Source organism: Emys orbicularis, chromosome 16, assembly GCF_028017835.1.
Source record: "Emys orbicularis isolate rEmyOrb1 chromosome 16, rEmyOrb1.hap1, whole genome shotgun sequence".
Lineage (NCBI taxonomy): Eukaryota > Metazoa > Chordata > Testudines > Emydidae > Emys > Emys orbicularis.
Window position 1 is genome coordinate 8,982,583 of NC_088698.1, and position 22,451 is coordinate 9,005,033.

Here is a 22,451-nt window from a genome sequence, read left to right on the forward strand (position 1 = left end):
TCACAAAACACACCTGGAATAATTTTAATTTTGATAGGCCAGTAAAATATTTGTTTCTCCTATATCAGTATCAGTGTATTAAATGTGGACATGTAAGTATTGTGCCCATTCTAGAAAGTTTTCTTGACAGTTTTGGAAGATCAATCTAGCCTCTGCTTAGGTGTGTATGCAAGCAGTGTTAATAATAACCAAGATGTGACATTCATTTCCCCCCCACTAAGACTAGAGAGAAGTTGCAATAGGAGATACACAAGTAATATTTTGCTATGGGATACAGGATACTAAAAATATGAATAGGGAAAAGGAACAAAGCGGACACGTAGAATTGCTTAACAGAGTGGAACATAATTACAAGAATGGAAACCCTACAAAACCAAGAGAATGTTGAATACAATTTGTAATGGCAAGTTCATAAAGCCCAATACTGCTTTAGGAAAAGCTTTTGTACCCTTAACATGTACATAATTACTACAGATGACATATGGAACACTTCATAGGACAAGATACAACTCTCAGAGCTGTTTTATATCCTGGAAGGCGTTTCCCAGATTAGAAAGGTGTTTTGACTATTCTAAAGGCAGATTTTTGTTGAGTATGAAGTGATAACTCAAGAATTTGGCTTTGGATGTAATTTACTCAGGATAAAATGATCTAGGTGAAGTGATTTGTCAAGTTAAGCAAGTCTGACCCTATATACATCTATAATCCTGTCAATGGTCTTTTCCCCCAGGCCCTGATCTTTTATTTTCCTGAATACTCTGGGTGAAATACAGTTCTACTCTAAGAAGTCACTATGAAAATGGCACTTGACTTATCAGATCTGTGTATAAACACAATCCGATCGGACCACTTTAGTGATTTAAATAAGCTCACACTATTTTTTACTCCAGTTAGCTGTGCAGAATCAATGAAGCTAAGAAGGAGCAATTCATTCTTGTGCAACAGAATTGTTTACTAAGTTCCAATCACTTACATTTCTGCAACCCCATGGAAAGCAATGGGATCACGTGGGTGTCACTGAGGATGTAATTTCCCCTACAGAACCTTTCTTACTAGTGATATCTAAGAAAAGAATCCAAACTTGACTCAGATCCCAAACTGGGTGTGTAGGACTGGAAGTTAGAAAGTTAATCTTTTTACTCCTAAACTTAGTCCATACGAAAAAGAAAACTGAACATACATATAGTCACATGATGCCATTTTTACAGAATCATACGGCAGAGCAGAATCACAATGTGGGCTAAACTCTCTCATACAAAGGTATTTCCCCTTCTAACCTCCATAGAAATCTTTCTGCTATTTTTATTACATAGACATGCAGAAGTGTTCTACAGATCCTATGATTCACAAGTAATTCGTACATTAAATTCTGCAGACAATGTGTCCATTGTATAGATAAGAAAATTCAGGGGTTCTCAAACTTTTGTACTGGTGACCCCTTTCACATAGCAAGCCTCTGAGTGTGACCCCCCCCCATGTCAATTAAAAACACTTTTTAATGTATTTAACACCATTATAAATGCTGGAGGCAAAGCAGGGTTTGGGGTGGAGGCTGACAGCTTGCGACCCCCTGAGGGGTCCCGACCCCCAGTTTGAGAACCCCTGGACAAGATCAACCTAGTCAATAATATAGACACAAGCTAACAGTTGTTTGAACAATTGTTTGAAAAGTAGCTATACATAACTCACTTTTAATACTCGTATCCAATAGTACATTGCAATGGTTCCACCTCACAAACGGATACAGTAAGTGTGACAAGGGACTATGTCACAGATTTGTGAAAAAGGTCAAGAACAGTTGCTATGATTTATCAGGTCCAAAATCCACTTTCTAAAAAAATATATATAAGTGCCCAAATAAAAATTTACACAAACAGGCTATAAGGGGCTACTTTCGAGCCCATTTTGTATCACTAAATTATAGCATATATTTAAAATGTGTCTCAATACATATTTACAGTTATAACTTGAGGTTAAAATTTTGTTTTAATGTTACCTTTAAAAGCAAAGGAAAACCAAGTCACACTGAAACACGATGCTGACCAGAGTTTGTGTAGGAGTTTAATTGCACATGTACCACTGATATTCAATAGCGGAATAAGAGTTTGCATTTATAAAGCACCTTTCAGCTGAGAATTTCAAAGTGCTTTCCAAACATTCACAAAACACCCATGGGAGGTACAACAGGTAAATACTAGACCTTCCATTCTGCAGATAAAAAGTGAGGCAGAGAGAAATGATTTGCCCAAGGTCACACAGTGGGTAGGGGCAGAGCTGGGAACCTGGAAATCCTGACTCCTAGTGATCTGTCTCTTTCTACTATATGTTTAAGGGACAGATGCACAACAGCCTAGAAATTAAAACTGAAGGCAGTGTTCCCTCATTTACTCTACTAGCAGAGTTGTTCCAAACATGGGCAATCTTTCAGGATATGCCCTAAAAATTACAATTTTCAACCCCTTAGAGACAGAGATTTGGATTTTAGTTTGAAGTTTGCACAGGGATTTAGCTACATGACTCTCAAATCAGTGACAATTTTGTACCTAAATCCCCCTTTAATTCAGCTGGGATTATCAGAAAATTTATTGTAGTGTAATTTTATTCTTTCCTTTTTATTAGCACTAATAGGTTTTTTTCTGCTGCCTCTCAAGTGTTGAGGAACTTGCAGATCACGAAACTTCACTGTGAAAAGTATAAGTTGCTTGTTAAATATTTACACAAGACTGCGTGCAAATCAATTATTATCTTAAAAAGAAGGGTGCACGTTAGTGCACAGACACATTTAAAATGTTACAAGAATAAGGGTGTCATTTTACTCTACAGGGCAGGATAACTAAGTCTTCTGTCTATAACTATGTAACCACACGGTAATTAGAAACAATGACTGCAGCCTGCCAGGAGTTATTAATTTAGAAACGAAAGTACTGTAGATATTCCATATCTTTGTAAATACTTTGCAACTTCACATCCAATTCTTATGTAACCCTAAAAGAAAATAATCATGTACTATTTTTCTAGGCTTTGCAGACTCTACGGCGGCAGCCTCATTACAATTCAAGTGTCCTCCGTTTCTGAAGCACCTCCCTTGCAGAAGTCAGAATTTGGACAAATAGTTAACCCTCTTTTCCCCTTCAAAGGGCATTTTTCTTTTGATCAAAAGAAAGAAGGCATCATGATATAGGAAATAAGTTCTCCATGTATTGTTTGCCAGATGCTGGCGTCTACTGGCTTTCATGGCACAATCGCAATCTGACAGTATAGAGAACAGCTCACTGAATAAAGACTTCACCACAAGATGGTGGTTCAAACTACAAGTTTTAACAGTTTCAACCAGATAAAAGGAGACATGTAGAAAAATACATATATGACCACATCACAAATTCAACACCATGAAGAGAACATAATGGAAGAAAAAGTACAGGTAGGAATCAGGGTCCCAACAACAAGTTTATTGGGGAGAGAAAATTGCCAGGATCTTATTTTCTATTAAATGATTCAACGGTGCGTTTGTAACAGCTGGAAGCGTTACATGTATGAGGTCCATTCAAGTTACTGTTGAACTCACCATCATATGGTGCCTCATGATTCTTGTTCAAGAAAGTTTCAGTGCCATTGCCGAGGCTGACAAGTGATTTCAGAATTGGAATGTTAGCAACACTTATCATTTTCAGGGTAAGAGGAAAATCAGAATTGAGGAAACAAACAATTGTGGAACTTCAGAGAGACCTTAAAACTACCGCATACACAGAATAGATATATAAAAAAATACTGCAAGTAGGATCACTCTCTTTATCCATAACATGGGATTATTCCAGACTCCAGCTAGAGTCGTAACATGCTCACATCCTAAATATGAAAAATCGATCATAAACACACAAGTGGTAAATGCAAGCGCTCAAGGGGACAATACACTTCACACTTTGATTGTCACTTCAAGATAATGAATGCCTTGTCTGGAATACCAACGCATCCCAAATTAATGGACTAGTGTGGGCAGATGGTAACTGAGTGGTTATTAGACATACACGATCTCACAGGTTACGAAGTGCGATGCAATTCCTGGGGCATACGCCTGAAGATCATTGTGAAAATTGGCTTCCATAATTCTGTCCACAAAGAGGATACAGCAGCAGCTGTGATAAACTTTCTTCAGTCCTTGTGATCAAGTTTCACTCATTCCTTGACTGTGCTGTAGATCTTTTGGACTGTTGCACAAGAAAGTTCCAAATCCTCAGGATACCTAATCTCCAGCTCTGTATTTGCCAGGTAGTGAGTGCCTGTAAACTCTGAAAAATAGCGGCCGACATCAGGGTGAGGGATTTCATGAGGCTCCAAGTTATATTCCAGGTTCTCTGTAGAGAGAAGAAAAAGCAGTTATCAGCACACTAATGCCCAGCATTGAAGAAGCTTTTTGTCTCTGCCTTAAGCTAGTCAGTCTTCTGTTTCAGGGTTTCACCTGCTCTGTTTTCTGAGCAGAGCTGATATTTTTGATACTACTACCAAACTACTGTGTCTGAGAACAGTACTGCTGGAATTAAACTAGAGTGTCAGAATGCTGACTGGCTGTTGCTGTGAAGTCATTAATGGATACCAGTTCACTGTGCAGAAGAGAAGTAAATGGTTCATACTGAAGAGAGAACAAGGACATTTGGGAGTTCGGTCCCAATCCTATAGGCACTCCATCTATGCAGAATCTACACAGTTGGGCTTTAACTCCCACAGTCAGGAAGCCAATTCCCAGAAGAGGTCCTTACAAACTGCCAAATTGTTTGAAGAGCAAAGGAGAAGTCAGTTGTCTCAAACATGCATGAAGGAAGAATTGGGTCTTCCACTTTGAAGGCTCCTAAGGATCAGCTGGGATTTGACCTATGTCTAGCACACAGAGATTACCATTTAAAACCCAAATTTTCTGGAATAGCAGTCCTATAAGAAGTGAATGTTTATTCCTTACCACCACAGTATTTTCATGTCCTTTCCTATTTTTAAAACATTAACATTTAATCCCTGCACACACAGCGATTCAAGTAAGATCAGAAGCAATGGTGCTACAGTAAGAAGATGAACCAAATGCCCACTCCTCTCATTTATTCTGTCAGAGGAAAAGCTCTCGTTTGTGTAAAGCAGCATTGCTGTGCAGTGGCCAATTAGTGACTCTCAGGTGTACGATCCCTGTGGAGGCCTTGAATGATGTAACAGACACTTGGCAGTAACTGGAATATGGGTGGATACAAGCTATGCATAGCACTGTTTGGGGAGGATGCTGAGACCACCACTTAGGAACAATCCATCCATCGCTAGTTCTGAAACTAGCAACAATTAAACTGATCGGTCACAAGCAATATGGTGAAAACCACTTAGAATTACCGGTAATGTGTTTAGTAGTTAGTTGTGACCCAAACCATATAAACCACAACTGTTAAAACTTTAAAAAACAAACATATTTGTTTGAAATTCTCCCCCTCAAAATCCCACTTTCTGTCTCCAAAGCACAAAATTGAAACTGATGCAACAAGCAAAAAGTGACCTGCACATAGTTTGGAAGGGACAGGAAGTGCGAGTGGTCAAGGGAGATACGTGATGGCAAGTAAGGACAAAACAACTGTAGCATACAAGATTGTGCTCGAGAACCAAGACGACACTACCAGCCCACAGCTTATGTAGGAGAACTTGGGCTCTGCGACCAACCTGTACTATAGTTACTAATTTTGTTTACAAAAAAAAAAGAAAAGAAAAAAAGTGAAACAGATGAGAACATAACACTTATAGTAAGATACCGGGGCAGATACTTCATTCTCATCCTAATAGCAGTGTGTGCAGAGAGAAGAAAATATTGTTTCTTAGAAAATGCAGGACCTTCCAAAGTCTGCTTCATAAACACACAAGCATTGGGGCAGATTCAAGAATCCCAAGTAATACTTATTTTTGGACTACCAAGTGCAAAGTAAAATATTTGGGGAAATCTAGAACCACAAATCTCCCTGTATTTTACACCTACAAGTGTATCTGACCTTTAAATTTATTTTTTAAACTTGCTCTTGTACTGTACTGCAAACTAGGTTAGACAGCACCCTCTAGTGAAAGCTGAACCATATTCAGTCAAAATAGATTTTCATAATCAAAGTGCTTCAGAAACATTTAATCAGTCTTTGCAACCCCCCTGCGATGAAGGTATTGTCCCCATTTTATAGATAATGAGAGGAAGACAAGTGAAGTAATCTGCCCAAGCTCAAAGGGGAAGTTAGTGTCACAGGAAGGATTAGAATGCAGAAGTTCCTAGTACCCAATATGCCTGTGTTCTGACCACCACAAGATTTCTTTTTTTATATAGCACAGTGCATTAAAAAAATGGCCAGAACAATTTCTATAAAAGGCACAGTGATCATAAAAAAGGAAGCCTTCCATTACACAATTACTTTACTCCTGATTTTTGTCCAAATCTCCTTAGGAACCTAACAAAAAAGAAAAAACCCACAAAAGCCAAGAAATTCAGGGTTAAGGCTGAAATTCCATCCTTAACATATTCTGCCTAGACAATGAAGCTCACGTGGTACGTGTTCAGACTGTTCTGAGGCCCCTTACAGAATTACATCAACTGTAATACCACCAAATAATTTTCAGATTTAAGTGAAAGTTGGATCTATTCTCCCAAATAATAGCAATCAAAGTTTTCTGCAGTGTTTTCTTATGTAAACTATTAAAGGTATTTCAAAATAAAATTGGAGGGTGGCAAGTTCAACTGAAGTTAACTTTTGAGTTTATTCCTAGTAGTCCTGATCTCGTTGAGAAGTTATCGGGGCGTTCAGAAGCAAAGTAGGTCAATTTAAGATTTGAATATCAGTTTCCTTCTTGCTTGAATCTTGATTTTCAGAGTACATATTAATTTGTTTAAATAATAAACACTAGTGATTTAGTAGCCATATAACTTTAGTGTAAATATTAACATTGTTCAAATAGTAAGCATAACAGATTTGATATACCACACATGTACATAGAAATCAAATGCACACATATCACATCGACAGGCTGATTTATTTGCTCACCTTGAGCAGCGTATCTGCAGGATCCATCCTCCACCAGCACATTGTAAAAAGGTTGATGGGGGCCATGAGGTAGGCTATGGACATTCATATTTCTAATCCATTCTTGTCCCATCATGCAGGTGGGATCCCAGCCATAGATGACACAGTTATAGCCATATCTAATTAGAAGTATAAAAAAAATAATAATCAAAACCTTGGAAAGGTGCACAGCTAGATACTCTTCTTGAGAGAGGAGGACTGCCATTAAAGGGTATGGGAGCTGCATGCTGGCACTCATGAGCTCCTGGGAGAGATTCTGTATAAAGAACACCGTTGATCAAAGTAGAATAAGAAATTCACATTCCATCTTCAAACTGAAGACAAAGCCAATTAAGAGTCATTTTGAGAACAAAAAATTTATGGAGTTCTCATGGTGCCAATTCTAATCCAATCCACCTGAGGAGACTTGTTCAAAGAGATCCTTTTATAATATTCCTTCATAGAGGAGGGAACTGGAACAGTCATCTTGTACTTTAACTCTGTGGTCAAAGAAAATATTTTGAATAATAAAGCAAACTCACATTTGTTTAACTGAACACAAACAGCCATTCTCTCCCCATCTCTGCTGATAAACCAATAATCATTATCACCATGGTTCCTGCCTCACACCCAAATCACTTCAGAGATGCGGACACCTTCTTTCCCTTTACTCAATGGCTGATCAGTCCCAGCCTATCCTTCACCATAGTATTTGAATACCCAGAGCAGGACAGCATCCACTAGCTCACAGCCCATACACCATAAATCTTACTTTGCAGCAAATGGTCATAAGGGATCATGCCACAACTTGTTAGCCTAAGGGCAAATTCCAATAAAGAAGTTTTTTATGCAGAATAAGGTTACAGGAATTTCTAAAGGGTGAAGTACAAGCTTGTAGGAGCCTCAGGTATGTAGTTCATGTATACTGCCCCCAATCCCATCTTCTTTGATAACAAACACCTTGCTGTCATAGAAGCACATAGATTTATGTACTCCAAGGCCGGAAGGGACCACTGTGATCATCTAGTTTGACCTCCTGTATAAAACGCAGGCCAGAGAAAACTTTCCCAAAATATTTCCTAGAGCAGATTTTTTAGAAAGCCATCCAATATGGATTTTAAAATGGTCAGTGATGGAGAATCCACCACAACCCTTGGTAAATTCATACAACGGGCCTCGTAAAGTTTCCTTCAAACGAACTAACTCCCAAATGACTGAAATACAAATCATGAGTTAAATACTAAAAGACAAACAAACAGTATGTGGCACAGATTAAAGCCAACTTGAAAACTACAGTGAAATTACAGTAAAACAGAAAAATTAAGAATTGGGAAGGAGAAAAGATGCATTTTAAGAGTAGATTTGGCAAGAAAAGCATATTTAGTTGCTATGTGCTGGTCAAATACTAAAACTGCAGTCAAACCTATTACAATGCAAACTGACCTGCAGCTTACATTTAACACCCAGTTTAGAAGTCACTGTATTGGGAGGGACAATTATTGTCCATTCCTGCCAGGTGACCAAAGGATTCTGGGCAAAGAGTTTCCAGAAATATAAAACCTAGTTTATTTTTATAGCATTATACGTGATTGTGTGATATCCTTTGAGAAGTCAAAATTACTGTCTCTGCCCTTAAATCTGCTCCTCATGCATTTATCAGGCACAGGGGCCAGAAAGGCAGCTGAAGCAGCAATCACCAGCAGGTCGCACCCCCAAAAAAGTAAAAACAGAAAAATGAAGTCTCCAGTGAATGAGGGAAGAGGAGGGAAGATATTATGGGAGAAAAAAAGATGTATAAGATTTTGCTGTTCCTTCCCACAGTACCTTCAAAGAGGACAGAAGAGCAAGAACAGAGAAAACAATGAGATATATTCATTGCTATCAGTATATTTCAAGAGCTTAGCCATAGAATCCCTACCAATACATTAACACTTAGGGTTCAGATGGCTCATCTTCACCGTCCTCTTACTAAGCAAAAAAATGACAACACACCTGCAATCTGTCAAAGGACAGTGAAGTATACAGAAGTCGGGCTTCATATCTCTAAAAGGATACATACATAACTACACATAGGGGCAGTATGTTCCTTCTCAGACACTTCTCTAACCGTAATAAAAATGATGTTCAATCACAGTAAGAAGGAAGCAGCTGAATACATCATTCCATATACAAACAAGAGCCCGCAGTGTTACAGTGGAAGCTTCTGGACACTGAAAGGTTCAGAGTTGATTACCTCTTGTGTTTCATGATCAGCCCAATAGAAAAGCAGATATCTTTGTGCTTCTCATCAGAATGGTGCTTCACCTCAGGTCCCACTTCCTCCTTACGGCGTTCAATATGCTCTAAGGTATGCTGAACTAAATACCCCACTGCCCCATGCTGGGATGGATCCAACACCTGAACATGCTGCAGGATGTCCAGAACCTTCAGCAGTGAGAGAAAGAAAACTAGGTTTATAAACAGGTCTCTATAGTAGCTTTAGAAAACGATCTTCTCCATAGAGCTTAAGTGCCCGATTCTAGACGTCTGCTCCTCTTCAGATGAGGGTTCTCTAAACTTTTTCCATAAGGTGAAGCACATTTGCTACAAATTTTGAACCAGTTGCCACCTATCCACCACTGCACAGACTACCTCCCTTCTCATTCAGCATCATGTAACATGCACACGGCAACTACTGCAATTACTTACCGGAAAAGTAATATTAGGAAAATATTTAACATCTCAGCTGCCTTTTACTGCAGTTTAGCAAGTGAAAGCGAGGAACCAGCACCCTGCAACCAGCCAGCTCTTCAAAAACCAGCATCTGCTCTAGACTGCAGAGCCAAAGAGCCCTTCAGAGTTGTTTCTAATTACAAGCACCCTTAATGCCCACTAATACAGTCACTAGCCTTTTAGCTGGAAGGACTGGAAATAGTCCTTTCAAAGCCAACTAATGTCACTCCTAATTTCTCAGAAAGGTCAGTGTTGCAAAACATGAGGTACGCCTCTGAAAGACTCGTAAGCCATACAACCGTTGAGAGCTAGAAGGGTTCAGGATTCCAAACAAGGTTTCCGAGATGGTGGGAGCTTGTTGTTGCTAGACTACCAGACCGCCCTTGTGAGACTATTCTAGAAACATATATTACACAGACATGCGTTATAAAAACGGGATACTCAGCAGGGCCCAAGTCATCTTAAGTAGTCTGATTTGTCTTAAAGGGTCAGGGGAAGGGGAAATGCATCCCATTCCAGTATCAAAAGCCTCATCTGCCTACTATTTGCTAAAAAACAAAACTGACTTACACACCTCAGCAGCTGTCAAATACCCCAATTATCCCCTGCCCAGCATCCCCCTAATAGCTTCTGCAACATGGTTATGCATTTTCATTACAAAATGCCTGCAGCACACTGAACACTGAAAATCTGGGATAGGATAACAAGTTAATATCAGAGTAAACATTGATCTGTTTGACATATGACTCAGAGGCAGAGAGGCAATGAACGAGGGCATAAAAATACTTAGACAAGTAATGAGCAGAGGGCTTGGAGGGCAGTGCTGCCTAGTTCAAGATCCTCTGCTACTTAATTTCAGTCAAATGTGCTGCATAGGACATGGGGTCTTATTTCCCATTTAATGTCTCAGCTAGGAACATCAAATGCAAGAAATCTCTGGAAAAGCAAAGTCCTGGCACAGTGATCAAAGCTGTCTCGGATCTTTTGCTATTTAAAAGCGACCTGCTCAATTTTTGTTTTAAACATTATTTAGGAAGGGGAACTACACAAAAATGAGGAAGTTAGTTAAACAGTAATTAAATGGTACAGTGCCAAAAGTGAAATCCCTGCAAGCCTCATGGAAATTTTTTAAAGACTCCATAATACAGGCTCAAATTAAATGTATATCCCAAATTAAAACACATAGTAAGAGGACCAAAAAAGTGCCACCATGGCTAAACAACAAAATAAAAGAAGCACTGAGAGGTGAAAAGGCATTCTTTAAAAAGTGGAAGTTAAATCCTATTGAGGAAAATAGAAAGGAGAATAAACTCTGGCAAGTGAAGTATAAAAATATTATCAGGAAGGCCAAAAAAGAATTTGAAGAACAGCTACCCAAAGACTGAAAAAGTAAATAGCAAAAATTTTTAAGTACATCAGAAGCAGGAAGCCTGCTAAACAACCAACAGGGCCACCAGACAATCGAGATGCTAAAGGAGCACTCAAGGACGATAAGGCCATTGTGGAGAAACTAAATGAATTCTTTGCATCGGTCTTCACGGCTGAGGATGTGAGGGAGATTCCCAAACCTGAGCCATTCTTTTTAGGTGACAAATCTGAGGAACTGTCCTAGATTGAGGTGTAACTGGTGCATTAATTTTTCCATAACCAGAACCTCATTTTTTTGAGCCATTCCTCTACGGTTGTGCTATTTCTTTTTCTATTGAGAGACTATCAGTAGCCTAGCAGATAAGAAGTTAATTCTTCATTTCCTTTTGTGTGATCATTTCCGCTAGGAAGTCCAAGGAGGATTACCAAAGGACCATTTGGTAATAAATATTCAACACTTTGTAATGTTTGGTTATGAATTGCAATCCAGTAGTCTTTAACGACTGGACATGTCCACCCTATATGCATGAAATCTGCACTTTCGCCACAATTTTTCAAACATTTATCCTCATTCAATCTATATTTTATATACATATATTATACATACACATATATTAACCTGACTGGTATGAGGTACCATTGAAACAGCATTTTAGAGAAATTTTGATTGCGTTACAGACAGGCTGCTGATCCTCTTTTCCAAATCAAATCCTATTCCTCTGGGGCAATCTTTCTACCCAGATCCTTTTCACAGCATGTCCTACATAGATCTTTTTTTGGTTAGGAAAGCTGCCTGCAAAGATTGATATCAATTAGTTATATATATTTTTGTTTCCTAATTGACTAGACACCATTACTTCTATTAAAGTTAGCTTTCTGTATAAAACAGCTAAATTGAGAAATAATGCCTCATTTGAAAGTACTGATACCATAGAAGAATGGGCCAGTTAAACTTAGAGATAAAAAATTAAGTTAGAGAAGTTTCTTTACTGAATAACCAGCCAACATGGCACACAGTCTTTAAAGCTCTATAGTTTGTGATCTGGGTTAAGATCTGGATTATTTACAATGGGTGTCACTGGCGAGGGAAAAGAACTTCTCTCTAGTTCTATCCCAAACCACGGAGTAGCCTTCGTTAAGGGTAAGTATAAATGTCTGGAGGACATGATTTTTTTTATTATCCATGGTAGCCTAGTGATGTTGGCACTGCCACAATTTTCTTGTTCAATAAAAACCTCAGTGTTTGTCTGGGTTAGGGCACCACCAATCCACTACTACTTTGAGCTGGCTGGCATGTTAGTACCATTGACTATTTGGAACAGCTAGTGCACCCTGTTTAAAGATCTGTCCGAAGTATCAGCACTCAGTCTTTTCTTATTCCATATAAATGCTAAGAGTCTCCTCTGTATTCCTGCGAGGGTTTTATCTGCGATGATTACAGAAAGATTTTGAAACAAGACTATGCTTGGCAAAACATTCATTTTCACTGTGGCTATTCTTCCCAACCAAGAAATTGCATATTTACCTCAGGACTCCAGCTCCCCCACCACCCCCCATTTACTGCAGTTCCAGTTTGACATTGAAATCTTACAGCTCTTCAAGGGTGTTTGAGATTTGAATTCCCAGGAATCTTATCGGACTTATTGCCCATTTGTATTCAAATGTTTTCTGGAGGAATGACTTCTCAGAATCTGGCAAATTTATAGCTAGTATTTCAGATTTGGCATAAAACTTACTTTAATACAGAGGCTTTCCCAAACTCTCAGATTTCTTTAGATACTAGTTTTAGAGACATATTTGGTTTAGATTAAAATATTACATCATCAGCATATAAAACTATTTTCTGATATGTTCCTGCAAGTTTTATTCCGGTGATAGATTCATTGCTCTTTACCCTTTTTGCAAAAGGCTCCATGGCCAATGCAAAAAGTAAAGGAGACAATGAATATCCCCTACCTAGCCTGTCTGTGTAATTCAAGCAGGGAGATTTAACCCCATTAACTCACACAGCTGCTTTTGGGCTGGTGTAAAAAGCAGTTATCCATTTAAGGAATTGGGGGCCAAGGTCCATATGGGACATGACTTAGAATAGTCTGGAACTTTACATTTAATCAAAAGCTTTCTCTACATCAAGTGACACCAAAAGAAAGGGATCTTTTCTTCATCTGGCATTATAGTTGTTTATAAGCACTCTCCAATTTGTCTATCCTTAATTAATCCAGTTTAGGGATTTAAGTCATTTGCAAAAGAACACATTTAAGCAATAGTAAAACATGCATTCTGGTTAGCTCTGTTTGGCTCTTAAGATTTCACATTTATTTCTACCATTGTTGTTGGTTTATTTTTTTCCCCTATGCTGGATGGACACTTTGCTAAAAGGGAACCCTTAAAAATAAAAATTCCATGTCACAGAGACGAGTTGAAAGCACATTCTCAGCTGGAGAAAGATGCTGGGCCTTCTGTCAGCTGTTCTCAGGTGCCAGGAACGGATCCCTGGTCCAGAAGTCTGGAATTAACACATGCACAGATGGATGCAATGCTGGAATCCCCAATAACTGAGAAGGTTGAGGATTTTCCAGGTGTTTGGCAAATTTGGAGCAGTAAATTAGTGATATGGAGAATACAATTTAAGGACATCATCTGTACTTAAGATCAAGAAATTGCAGGATAGTAAAGTGGAAATTGAAAATAAATCAACCATAAACCTTCAAATCACTGGTGTGAGAGGAAGTAAATTGATGGTCTGGGGAATTTGCCACAGGTAGCTCTCTGAATCATAAAGCTTAGCTGTCCCATGTCACAGTACATCTGTCATTTCTACTTGAAGATTCCCACGGAGAATCTTCATTAGCTTGTATCATTTTATTTGTGGGTGAATCTCTTAAATCTGATATTTCCTTCAGACAACGGCAAGCTTGGTGAACATTTTATTATACAAAGGTAGACATTCACGCTAGCTATACCACCCAAGCTTACTGAAGTATGCCTGCCAAAGAGGAATTTAGTTATATGGGCCTTCAATCAATGGTTTTGTAGTCAGATCACGTGTCTTTGTAATGAGAAGGGTGTTTCTATATACTCCAAAATTGGTAATGGACAGGTGGTCACTTTGAAGTCCATGGAGATTAAGACAAGAATATTAGAATTTTTTTGGGGGGCGGGGGGGAAGAGGGGCGGAAAGGGAGGAGAGAGAAGAGATTGCTTAGAAGTTGCTGAAGCAACCGCAAGAGGAATGAAGTGAATGTTGTTGAAAGTTTGGGCTCCTTTCGTACATTCTTCATAATCCAAACAAGCAGCTATTGGATTTTGATTTTTAAAGGATATTACAAATAAAGACACGTGATAGAGTTTTGGGGATCTTGTTTTGTTGTATTCCCCTTGACTCCAGGAAATGGACAAGAAAAACCACAGTACACATATAATGATCCTCTTAATTTAGCCACTAACTTTCATCACGTCACTTTGACAATCACTATGTTGGGTAACATTGTGCTGTGCAGAAGTGATTGACAATATCTGTGGAATATGCAGCCACATATTATTATCCATAATCAACCAGGATTGGGGCCCATTGTGTTAGGCACTGCACCAACATATAGGAAGCAACTGTTCCTGCCCCTAAGAACAATCAAAGATCTGGCAGCAGAGCCCTAAAGCAGCGAATGGGGTTATCTTCGGGGGGGGGGGGGGGGGTAAAGTTCCAATGGCGAGTCCCTGCTGAGCAGAGATTTACATGTATTTTGATTTAAGAGGTATCCCCCTTCGCTGATATGAATTGAATTTTGCTAAGTTATATGCAGCTGCACTGTAACAACATGCTCAATGTAATTAAATGGTTTCCTTAATTATGTGCTTTATTCTCAGCTTGATGGAAGGCTTGAGTGACCCAGACAATTTATATGTCCAGGTCCTTTCTCTGTCAAATTATTTGGTCTCCTGCCTTCATTGGCGTAACTGAAGCATCAGCCCCATTATCCTCATGCTTAGGATTCCTTTTGCAGTTGTTTTATTGTGAAAATAAGTGGGAAAGGGTTGAGAGTGCCAAAACACAGTTTTAGTTTAGTTTATAACAGGTAATCCCAAAGATTTACTTTATCAGGAAATATTTTTCCTTAATCCAGTAAGAGCTCTTACACCCATGACCTCTGTATCATAGAAGATTAGGATTGGAAGAGACCTCAGGAGGTCATCTAGTCCCACCCCCTGCTCAAAGCAGAACCAATCCCCAACTAAATCATGCCAGCCAGGGCTTTGTCAAGCTGAGCCTTAAAAAATCTCTAAGGATAGAGATTCCACCACCTCCCGAGGTAACACTTTCCAGTGCTTCACCACCCTCCTAGTGAAATAGTTTTTCCTAATATCCAACCTAAACCTTCCCGACTGCAACTTGAGACCATTGCTCCTTGTTCTGTTATCTGCCACCACTGAGAACAGCCTAGGTAAAACACTTGTGTATCTTACAGCTCTATGGCTGTTCAAGTCTACCTAGAAACATACAATCTTGGTGCAGAGGTAAAGCACTAGATATATCAAGAGAATCTGAAAGCCCAAGTTAAAATGAAAAAAAATGAACAGTTATGGGCAGGAAATCCTAACTTTTGACTCAGGTCAGAGGCTATCCACAGATATGCAGTGGGGAATACAAAAAGGAAAATCTCTTCTCTATACGGGAGATATTGATTTTTGAAGTGTGATAATTCTTTACATTGTTTGTACAACAGAAACAGCTCTTGGCTGACTACAACACAAGCTACTGTAGCCCAGAATCAATTACCTACTGTTTTTATAGCTTACCCCTATGATAAAATATATGACCAAGTGTTAGGGTACCTTTTCTGGCCAGATTCCCAGGTGGAAGTATAACCTAGCCTGGAGCATTAGATGCTGCACATTGTCCGGATACATGGCCAGGTACAGATCCAAGGAGTCTCTCAAGAGCTGGTAGGACTGATCAGTGCTTTCCCTACCAGCAAAGAAGAAATTCAATTTTAAGGTTAAATCTTCATTTCCTTTCCCTATTACTTCAGCATCCGGGAGACAGTGATCAATAAAGACATTACACAGTACTGGTACTCATCCAATTGGAGCAACTCCAGGGGCTTATTGTTGCTAACAGCATCCACTACTCTGCTAGGAGGGAATTACACTAAAATTGCCCTACCAAACTCTACTCCTTCCCCCTGGAAAAAAAAAATCTCATGGTTCCAAGACCCCTTTCAGAGACTTCACTCTCCAAGTTGCAAGCTTACTTTCTCTCAGATTGGGATATGGTTCTCCTTACTCATTCATGCTTGGAGCAATTCTTTAAGGGTTGTGCTTTTTTGGTCTTCTATAACTAACAGTAAAGACTCCTTAGACAAAATGAAGAAAGGTGTTCATAAATAGAAACAGAATTACAAGTCCAATGATGACAGCCCCAGTGTAACCACACCAAGTTGATCATGTGGGATCAATCCACCAGATCCTAATGGAAGATCCTTTTTCTCTACAGGATAGAGAAAACTCTAATATGCCCTAAAGGAAAAACAGTCCCTTGATTTGCTTGTATGAAATTTGTTTTACTAAATACTTTCTCTGATATTCACTCTACAGGAATATTCTTGTTAAGAGTCACTAAATAATGAGAAGTGATGGGTAGAACTGCCAAGTGAATAACTGGTACAGCTTATACCCTGTAAATCCACTCATGACTGCCACAAAGAAGCATATTACTGATCAAAGCAGAATTTTTCAGGTCCACATTTACGTAAGGCTTTAAATTCTTCATGAGGTTTAAGTAAACCTTACCGCTTTCCAAGGTTTAAGAGGTTTCCCACCATACGCTGCAAGACCTCCTTTGAAGTAACCACTCCATAGAACTCCTCTGTTACATGGTGGCCAATCAGGTACTCGCATTCTTTCACAGTTAGCTGCTTTCCCTTTCCAAAGGCATCTATGTACATGTAGTCAAAGATGTCTGTGCTTCTAATGAAACACCAAGAAAATAAAGTTTGTTTAAGTTTGAGGTGAATATTGTCAGTACCTCAGCTCCTTTAGTGACAGGGTTTAGTCAGTTTCCTCTTATTTACCTTCTTGCAAACACATGGCAAAAGACTACAAAAGTCAAATTATTTTATCAGTAGTGCTTCTCCCCAGAGAGGCTTGCAAACTATTCTCAAGTTTGCTTTACCTAATTCTAGGATATATTTGAAGGCCATGTTTGGCTAACAAGAGATTGTTGTACAATGCAGCCCATGGCAGTGTATGGTGGCGGGATGGGAGTCAAATACCCATCAGGGGGTTGTGTAATCAAGTTCATTGTATTGAATGAGATCACTAACATTACCCCAGAAGTACAAATTTCAGGGAGTAACATCACTGCCAACAGCCAATCATTAGGTTATTCGAGGAGTCACCAACACTGATTCAGAGACCAGGTGGGTATATGACACAGTAGCATCAGCTTCTATCAGTTGTGCTGCACAAAGGATTAAATGAAATTCCTTAAAAAAAAAAAAGCTATAAAATTATGAAAAGCGGAAGTGCTACCCTAACTACTGTTTTATTTATTCAGGAAATCTGTTGCCATTCAGAACCCTTTGAGTGAATACACAGCTGTGTATTCACTTGCTGGCTGATGTACAGATTTAGCAATTAAACTCATATCTATATTGGACAAGATGCTCCTGCATTTATGGGTTACCTCAGAAAATACTTCTTGTTTCAGCATTAAAGTAACTTTTCTATTTGCATCAGAAAAAAAAATGTGAAAAAATAGTTAACCAGGAACTTTCAACCTGATCTATTTTAACATCTGGTCATCAGAGATGGTTGCTTTACTTGACCTCTCTGCCAACAGAATGTCAGGCTGGGAAAACTGCCTCCTGGGGGGTAAATGGTTTATTGGTCTTCCCAAAAGTCAAATGGAATTAACAGAAATCTTACCCTTCTTTCCCTTGACACCATCTCAGCAGGAAGTGACTAGGAAAGTTGACTGGCTCGAGTCTGACTCCCAACTGTCTGGCAATTGTTAAATAGAGCACAGACAAGCTGATAGGGATTCCCGTCCTACGGATTAAAACCTGAAAAATGAGACTAAATCAGAGGGAAGCTTACAAATCATAGGTCATTTAATGCAGGACGTTAAAAATTCAATGTACAGAGTACCAGGATTCTCAGCTGAGATACAATTTTATTCAAAATGCCTCAAAATGCACTGACCCAGCAGCAAGTGCAGAGAGAGTTAACATACTATGCTGTTTACAGCAAGCCACTCCTTTGTGACATTGGTGCATTCAGGTTTATTTTACTTACTCATCTATGCAAACATGACAGAAGTGCAAGTAGAATTCTCTCTCACACTCGTACTAGCAGTGGCTTCCTTGGCTGGTTCAGTAAATACACACTTGCCTGGTGAATGTATGAATTCAAGGAGTTGTAGTAATCCATCTCATTTCCTTTGTATTTTAATTGTTCATACAGGACACAATTCACAGCATCCAGTACCTGCCTTTGAAACTCCACATCAGAAACAATCAAGACCTCTCCTAAAATGAATACAGAGTGACAAGACTGAGAGAAAAGATTATTACTTAAGTAATGATACACACACTGGCTGCTCATTCCTTGAAAGAGAGCAAACTTCACAGAACACTTCATAAGGTTCATGGGAGAGAGACTCCCCTCTTTCAGATCTTAGAAGACACTCAAGAGTGTGATTTGATTGCTGTTCAGTTTGTAATGGCTCCAAGAAAGAAAAGGATACCTCCCAAGCCCCATGTTAAGACTATTTAAAAATTATGGAGTAAGTTAAAATAAGCATTGTTTAGGCAAGATCAAGACTATAGCAACATCACTCTGAAAGGGCCAACTGGACCACATTTCTCTACAGTACCTGCCTTTGGAGCCAAGCTTGGATGCCTAGGGTTTTTGGTCCGCAGGACTTTGCGAACTTTGTCTGTGATATCGTCAACCTGCGCCTGGACACTTGTTAGACAGATGTCTGAGAGAGGATTACAGTACTGGTCAATTAAAACAGCACCTGGAACAGAGAAACTATTTAAAAACAGGATTTTGGTCTGTTCTTCACTTTCCAGCTCTTTGTTTAAAAGCACATATTTTAGCAAAACACAAGACTTTTTTTTTTTTTTTAATGTTCATTGGTTCTGATATAAAGTCATACCCAAATCATAAAACAGACACACAGACACAAATGATATGGATACTTTGACTTAAAGAGACATTTATTTATGTCTTGCAACCACTTCTCAGACTTTCAGATTTTGAATCTCAAGTATGCAACCTCCTGCTCTTTAGAGCTAATTTGTCCCCCAGTTTCTTGAAAGCAGAAGTAATGGAATCTCACATGGAATAGGGGAGCTGCATTAGATCAATTCTGTACCAGTCATCTCTCTTCCCTGCCTCTCTGAATCTTTTCAGCAGCTTATTGTCACTTATGTCTAACTCAAGAATCTCACCTTTAAGGCCTTCCATACTCTCAATCCAACTCCATTTCTGCTCATATTTCTTTCTACTACAGCCTTGCTCCCTACATTCCTTCAGGCCTCTCTTCTTATTGCTCCATTTGTCCCCTACCCCCACCCTTGATGCTGTATTCATTTAATGTGTCCACTATTCTTGGAACAGTCTCCCATTTTTGTCCAAGTGTCCTGTGTCAAACTCCTTGAGAAAAAAACACTTTTTCCGAGAATCCTTCCTTGGTTGCCTTGTCACTGCTCTTTCCAAAACCTCCCTATTGTCCAACTTCTTGTCCTGACTATATTCAACTGCCGAAGGTCTATAAGATCTCTGCAAAAGGGATCATGTCTTTTCTAGTTTTGCAAAGTGCCACATACATCAGCAGCCAAATATGTACGACAAAAACACCTCCTGCAATATCAGCCAGAGTTCCCCTCCAAAAAAGCCCACAAAGTGGCAGCCTTTGGCTTCTATGTCCTGCCCCAACACATTCCCTTCTCTAAAGTCTACCACCACTTTTAACTCATAACACCAAAATAAACTCTCTAAACTGTGTTTTAACTTTCACATTTATCATATTTTTAGAGTACACACCAAGACTGATTGCTTCTTCCCCAAATCTCGGGAGAACCCTTCACTTCCAAAGTCTAAACATATTCTCTCCATAATTCTCTATTTCAGGCTTACATGACGTAGCTCAAGAGTATGAACTTTGGGGAAAGCAGGTCTCCAGCAATACCGCAAGTTTTCTTTAAAGAGCACTTGTTTCCACTATTAGAACTTTAAAAGGAAGGTGTTTAGGGTTTTATTTTAAATAAACTATATCTCATTTTTAAGAAGCCTCGTGTAGTGTGAGTGGCCTTACATTATGCTAACACAGTAGTGAAGTAGGCTGCTTGATATTACATAAATACTGTCCCCTGAGACAATCACATAAGTGCATCTCCTAAGACGACACCGGTGAGCAAACATTTTAAAGAAAAGTAAGATTACTTGATAAAAGAAATGACAGCAAATGCCTTTGGCAAAGAGTAACCCTGAGGAACAAAGTTGAAAGACAGTTAATAAATGTAGATTTCATTTGTATACAGGAAGAGGTTACAAAACATGGTATAAAAATAAACCTTTCATAGTGACATTAATCTTCATTCTGTTAGCCAAATATGCATGGAATGTAAATATTTATTCTAAAACATTTGAGGACAAAGTGAAAACACCAGAAATATTTTTCTAGACAAAATATCATTAAACATATACAGAAGCAAAACTAGTTGCAACTCTTATTAAAGCACATTTACTTTGACCAATTACAATAATGCAGCTACCATATACCTCAGTTCTAGTTATCAGAGTCTCTTTTACAGCAAAGTGTTTAATTCAAGCATATGTTTAAGTGCTCTGCTGAATACAGACAGACAGCTGAATTTAGGCCAGTGGTTCTCGAACTTTTGTACTGGTGACCCCTTTCACATAGCAAGCCTCTGAGTGTGACACCCCTAATAAATTTTAAATACTTTTTTATATATTTAACACCATTATAAATGCTGGAGGCAGAGCGGGGTTTAGGGTGGAGGCTGACAGCTCGTGACCCCCCATGTAATAGCCTCGCGATCCCCTCAGGGGTCCCGACCCCCAGTTTGAGAACCCCTGATTTAGGCCAAGGTGCCTAATAAAAAAAAATTTACATCTCCATAGTCTAACAAATAGCCAAGCTGGTGCAGAAATAAACACAAAGCCACCCATCCACTTCCCACACCTCCAAAAAAGTTAATGCTGAAACAACATAAAATCAAAACAGGGAAATGGTATCATTGTGCATCTTACCTTAGAAGATACCACATAGGTACTATATATGTCAAGTCACTGAGTATGTCTGCAGTCTGGCTTGGTTTAACTGATACTGTTAAGTCATTTTCATTAAAGCAGCCAATTAAATACACTGTTATATGGCCCTTTCCCTCTCCTACCATCAAAAAAATTCAGAAGTATTATATTTTATGTACAAAATAACAATGGTGATTTTTTAAAATGCATTCAATAAAAAGGGCAAAAATCTGTCCGATCAATGATTTCCATAGACAGCTGATGGGACTCAAAGAGTAGATGCCAGGGGTTCTGAAAACTGGAACTGAGATGTACGGTAGCTATATTAGTATAATCGACCAAAGGAAATGCACTCGAATGTGAGCTATCGCTAGCTTTGCCTCTGCATATGTTTAATGGTATTTTGTCTATAAAAGCATAGATAGATATAAGCATGTGCTTAAATGTTTTGTTGAATCAGGCTCCTAGAGGCCTTCTGGCAGACAGTGCCCTCTGACAAGTATTTTTGCTTTCCCAGTCACACCCATCGGCATTTGTGAGCATTATAGTGCTCAGCAGGGAGAGAAACAAATGAAGTCTTGACACCGATACATGTCCAAGCAGACAGCATTAGTTTTTGAGGATTTCAGCTACCTAAAGAGCTCAGATCTATTGTTCAATCACTCAACAAGATCTAGTAAAAATACAAACAGCTGACAGTCCGTTTGAGCTAGACAGCATTCAATCACTACCTTGTTAATAATGGTGACTGTCATAGGGATTTTGGTAACTTTTTGAGGAGTCATATGTGTGCCTCAGTTTCCCCTCAGTCCTTTGTACAGCTATGCACTGAGACTTGGTCTACAGTGAAGTTTTAGGTCCATGTAGCTACAGCACTGAAAGACACCCTATGCCGACCTAGCCCCCATGGCGTAGACAAAGCAAGGTAAACGGAAGAATGTTTCTATTGACTTAACTACAATCATTTGGGGAGCTGGTGTTCCTACAGCAATGGAAAAACCCTGCTGTTGCTGTACTTACACTATGGGATTA

At 39.0% G+C, this 22,451-nt stretch overlaps 1 protein-coding gene across 1 annotated transcript in view; it reads right to left on the minus strand.

Annotated features, from left to right (window-relative positions):
• Positions 1-3,298: 3,298 nt before the first annotated feature.
• Positions 3,299-22,451, minus strand: part of FBXO21 (F-box protein 21) — a 34,782-nt gene continuing 15,629 nt past the window's right edge. Inside the window, exons 5-12 of the mRNA XM_065417813.1 lie at positions 19,012-19,158; positions 18,528-18,664; positions 18,063-18,199; positions 16,926-17,102; positions 15,969-16,101; positions 9,292-9,482; positions 7,041-7,198; positions 3,299-4,352 (exon numbers count right to left, since the gene is read on the minus strand). Of these exons, the coding sequence (XP_065273885.1) occupies positions 4,174-4,352; positions 7,041-7,198; positions 9,292-9,482; positions 15,969-16,101; positions 16,926-17,102; positions 18,063-18,199; positions 18,528-18,664; positions 19,012-19,158 (1,259 nt within the window). The 3' untranslated portion in view covers positions 3,299-4,173. The remainder of the gene's footprint in view (positions 4,353-7,040; positions 7,199-9,291; positions 9,483-15,968; positions 16,102-16,925; positions 17,103-18,062; positions 18,200-18,527; positions 18,665-19,011; positions 19,159-22,451) is intronic.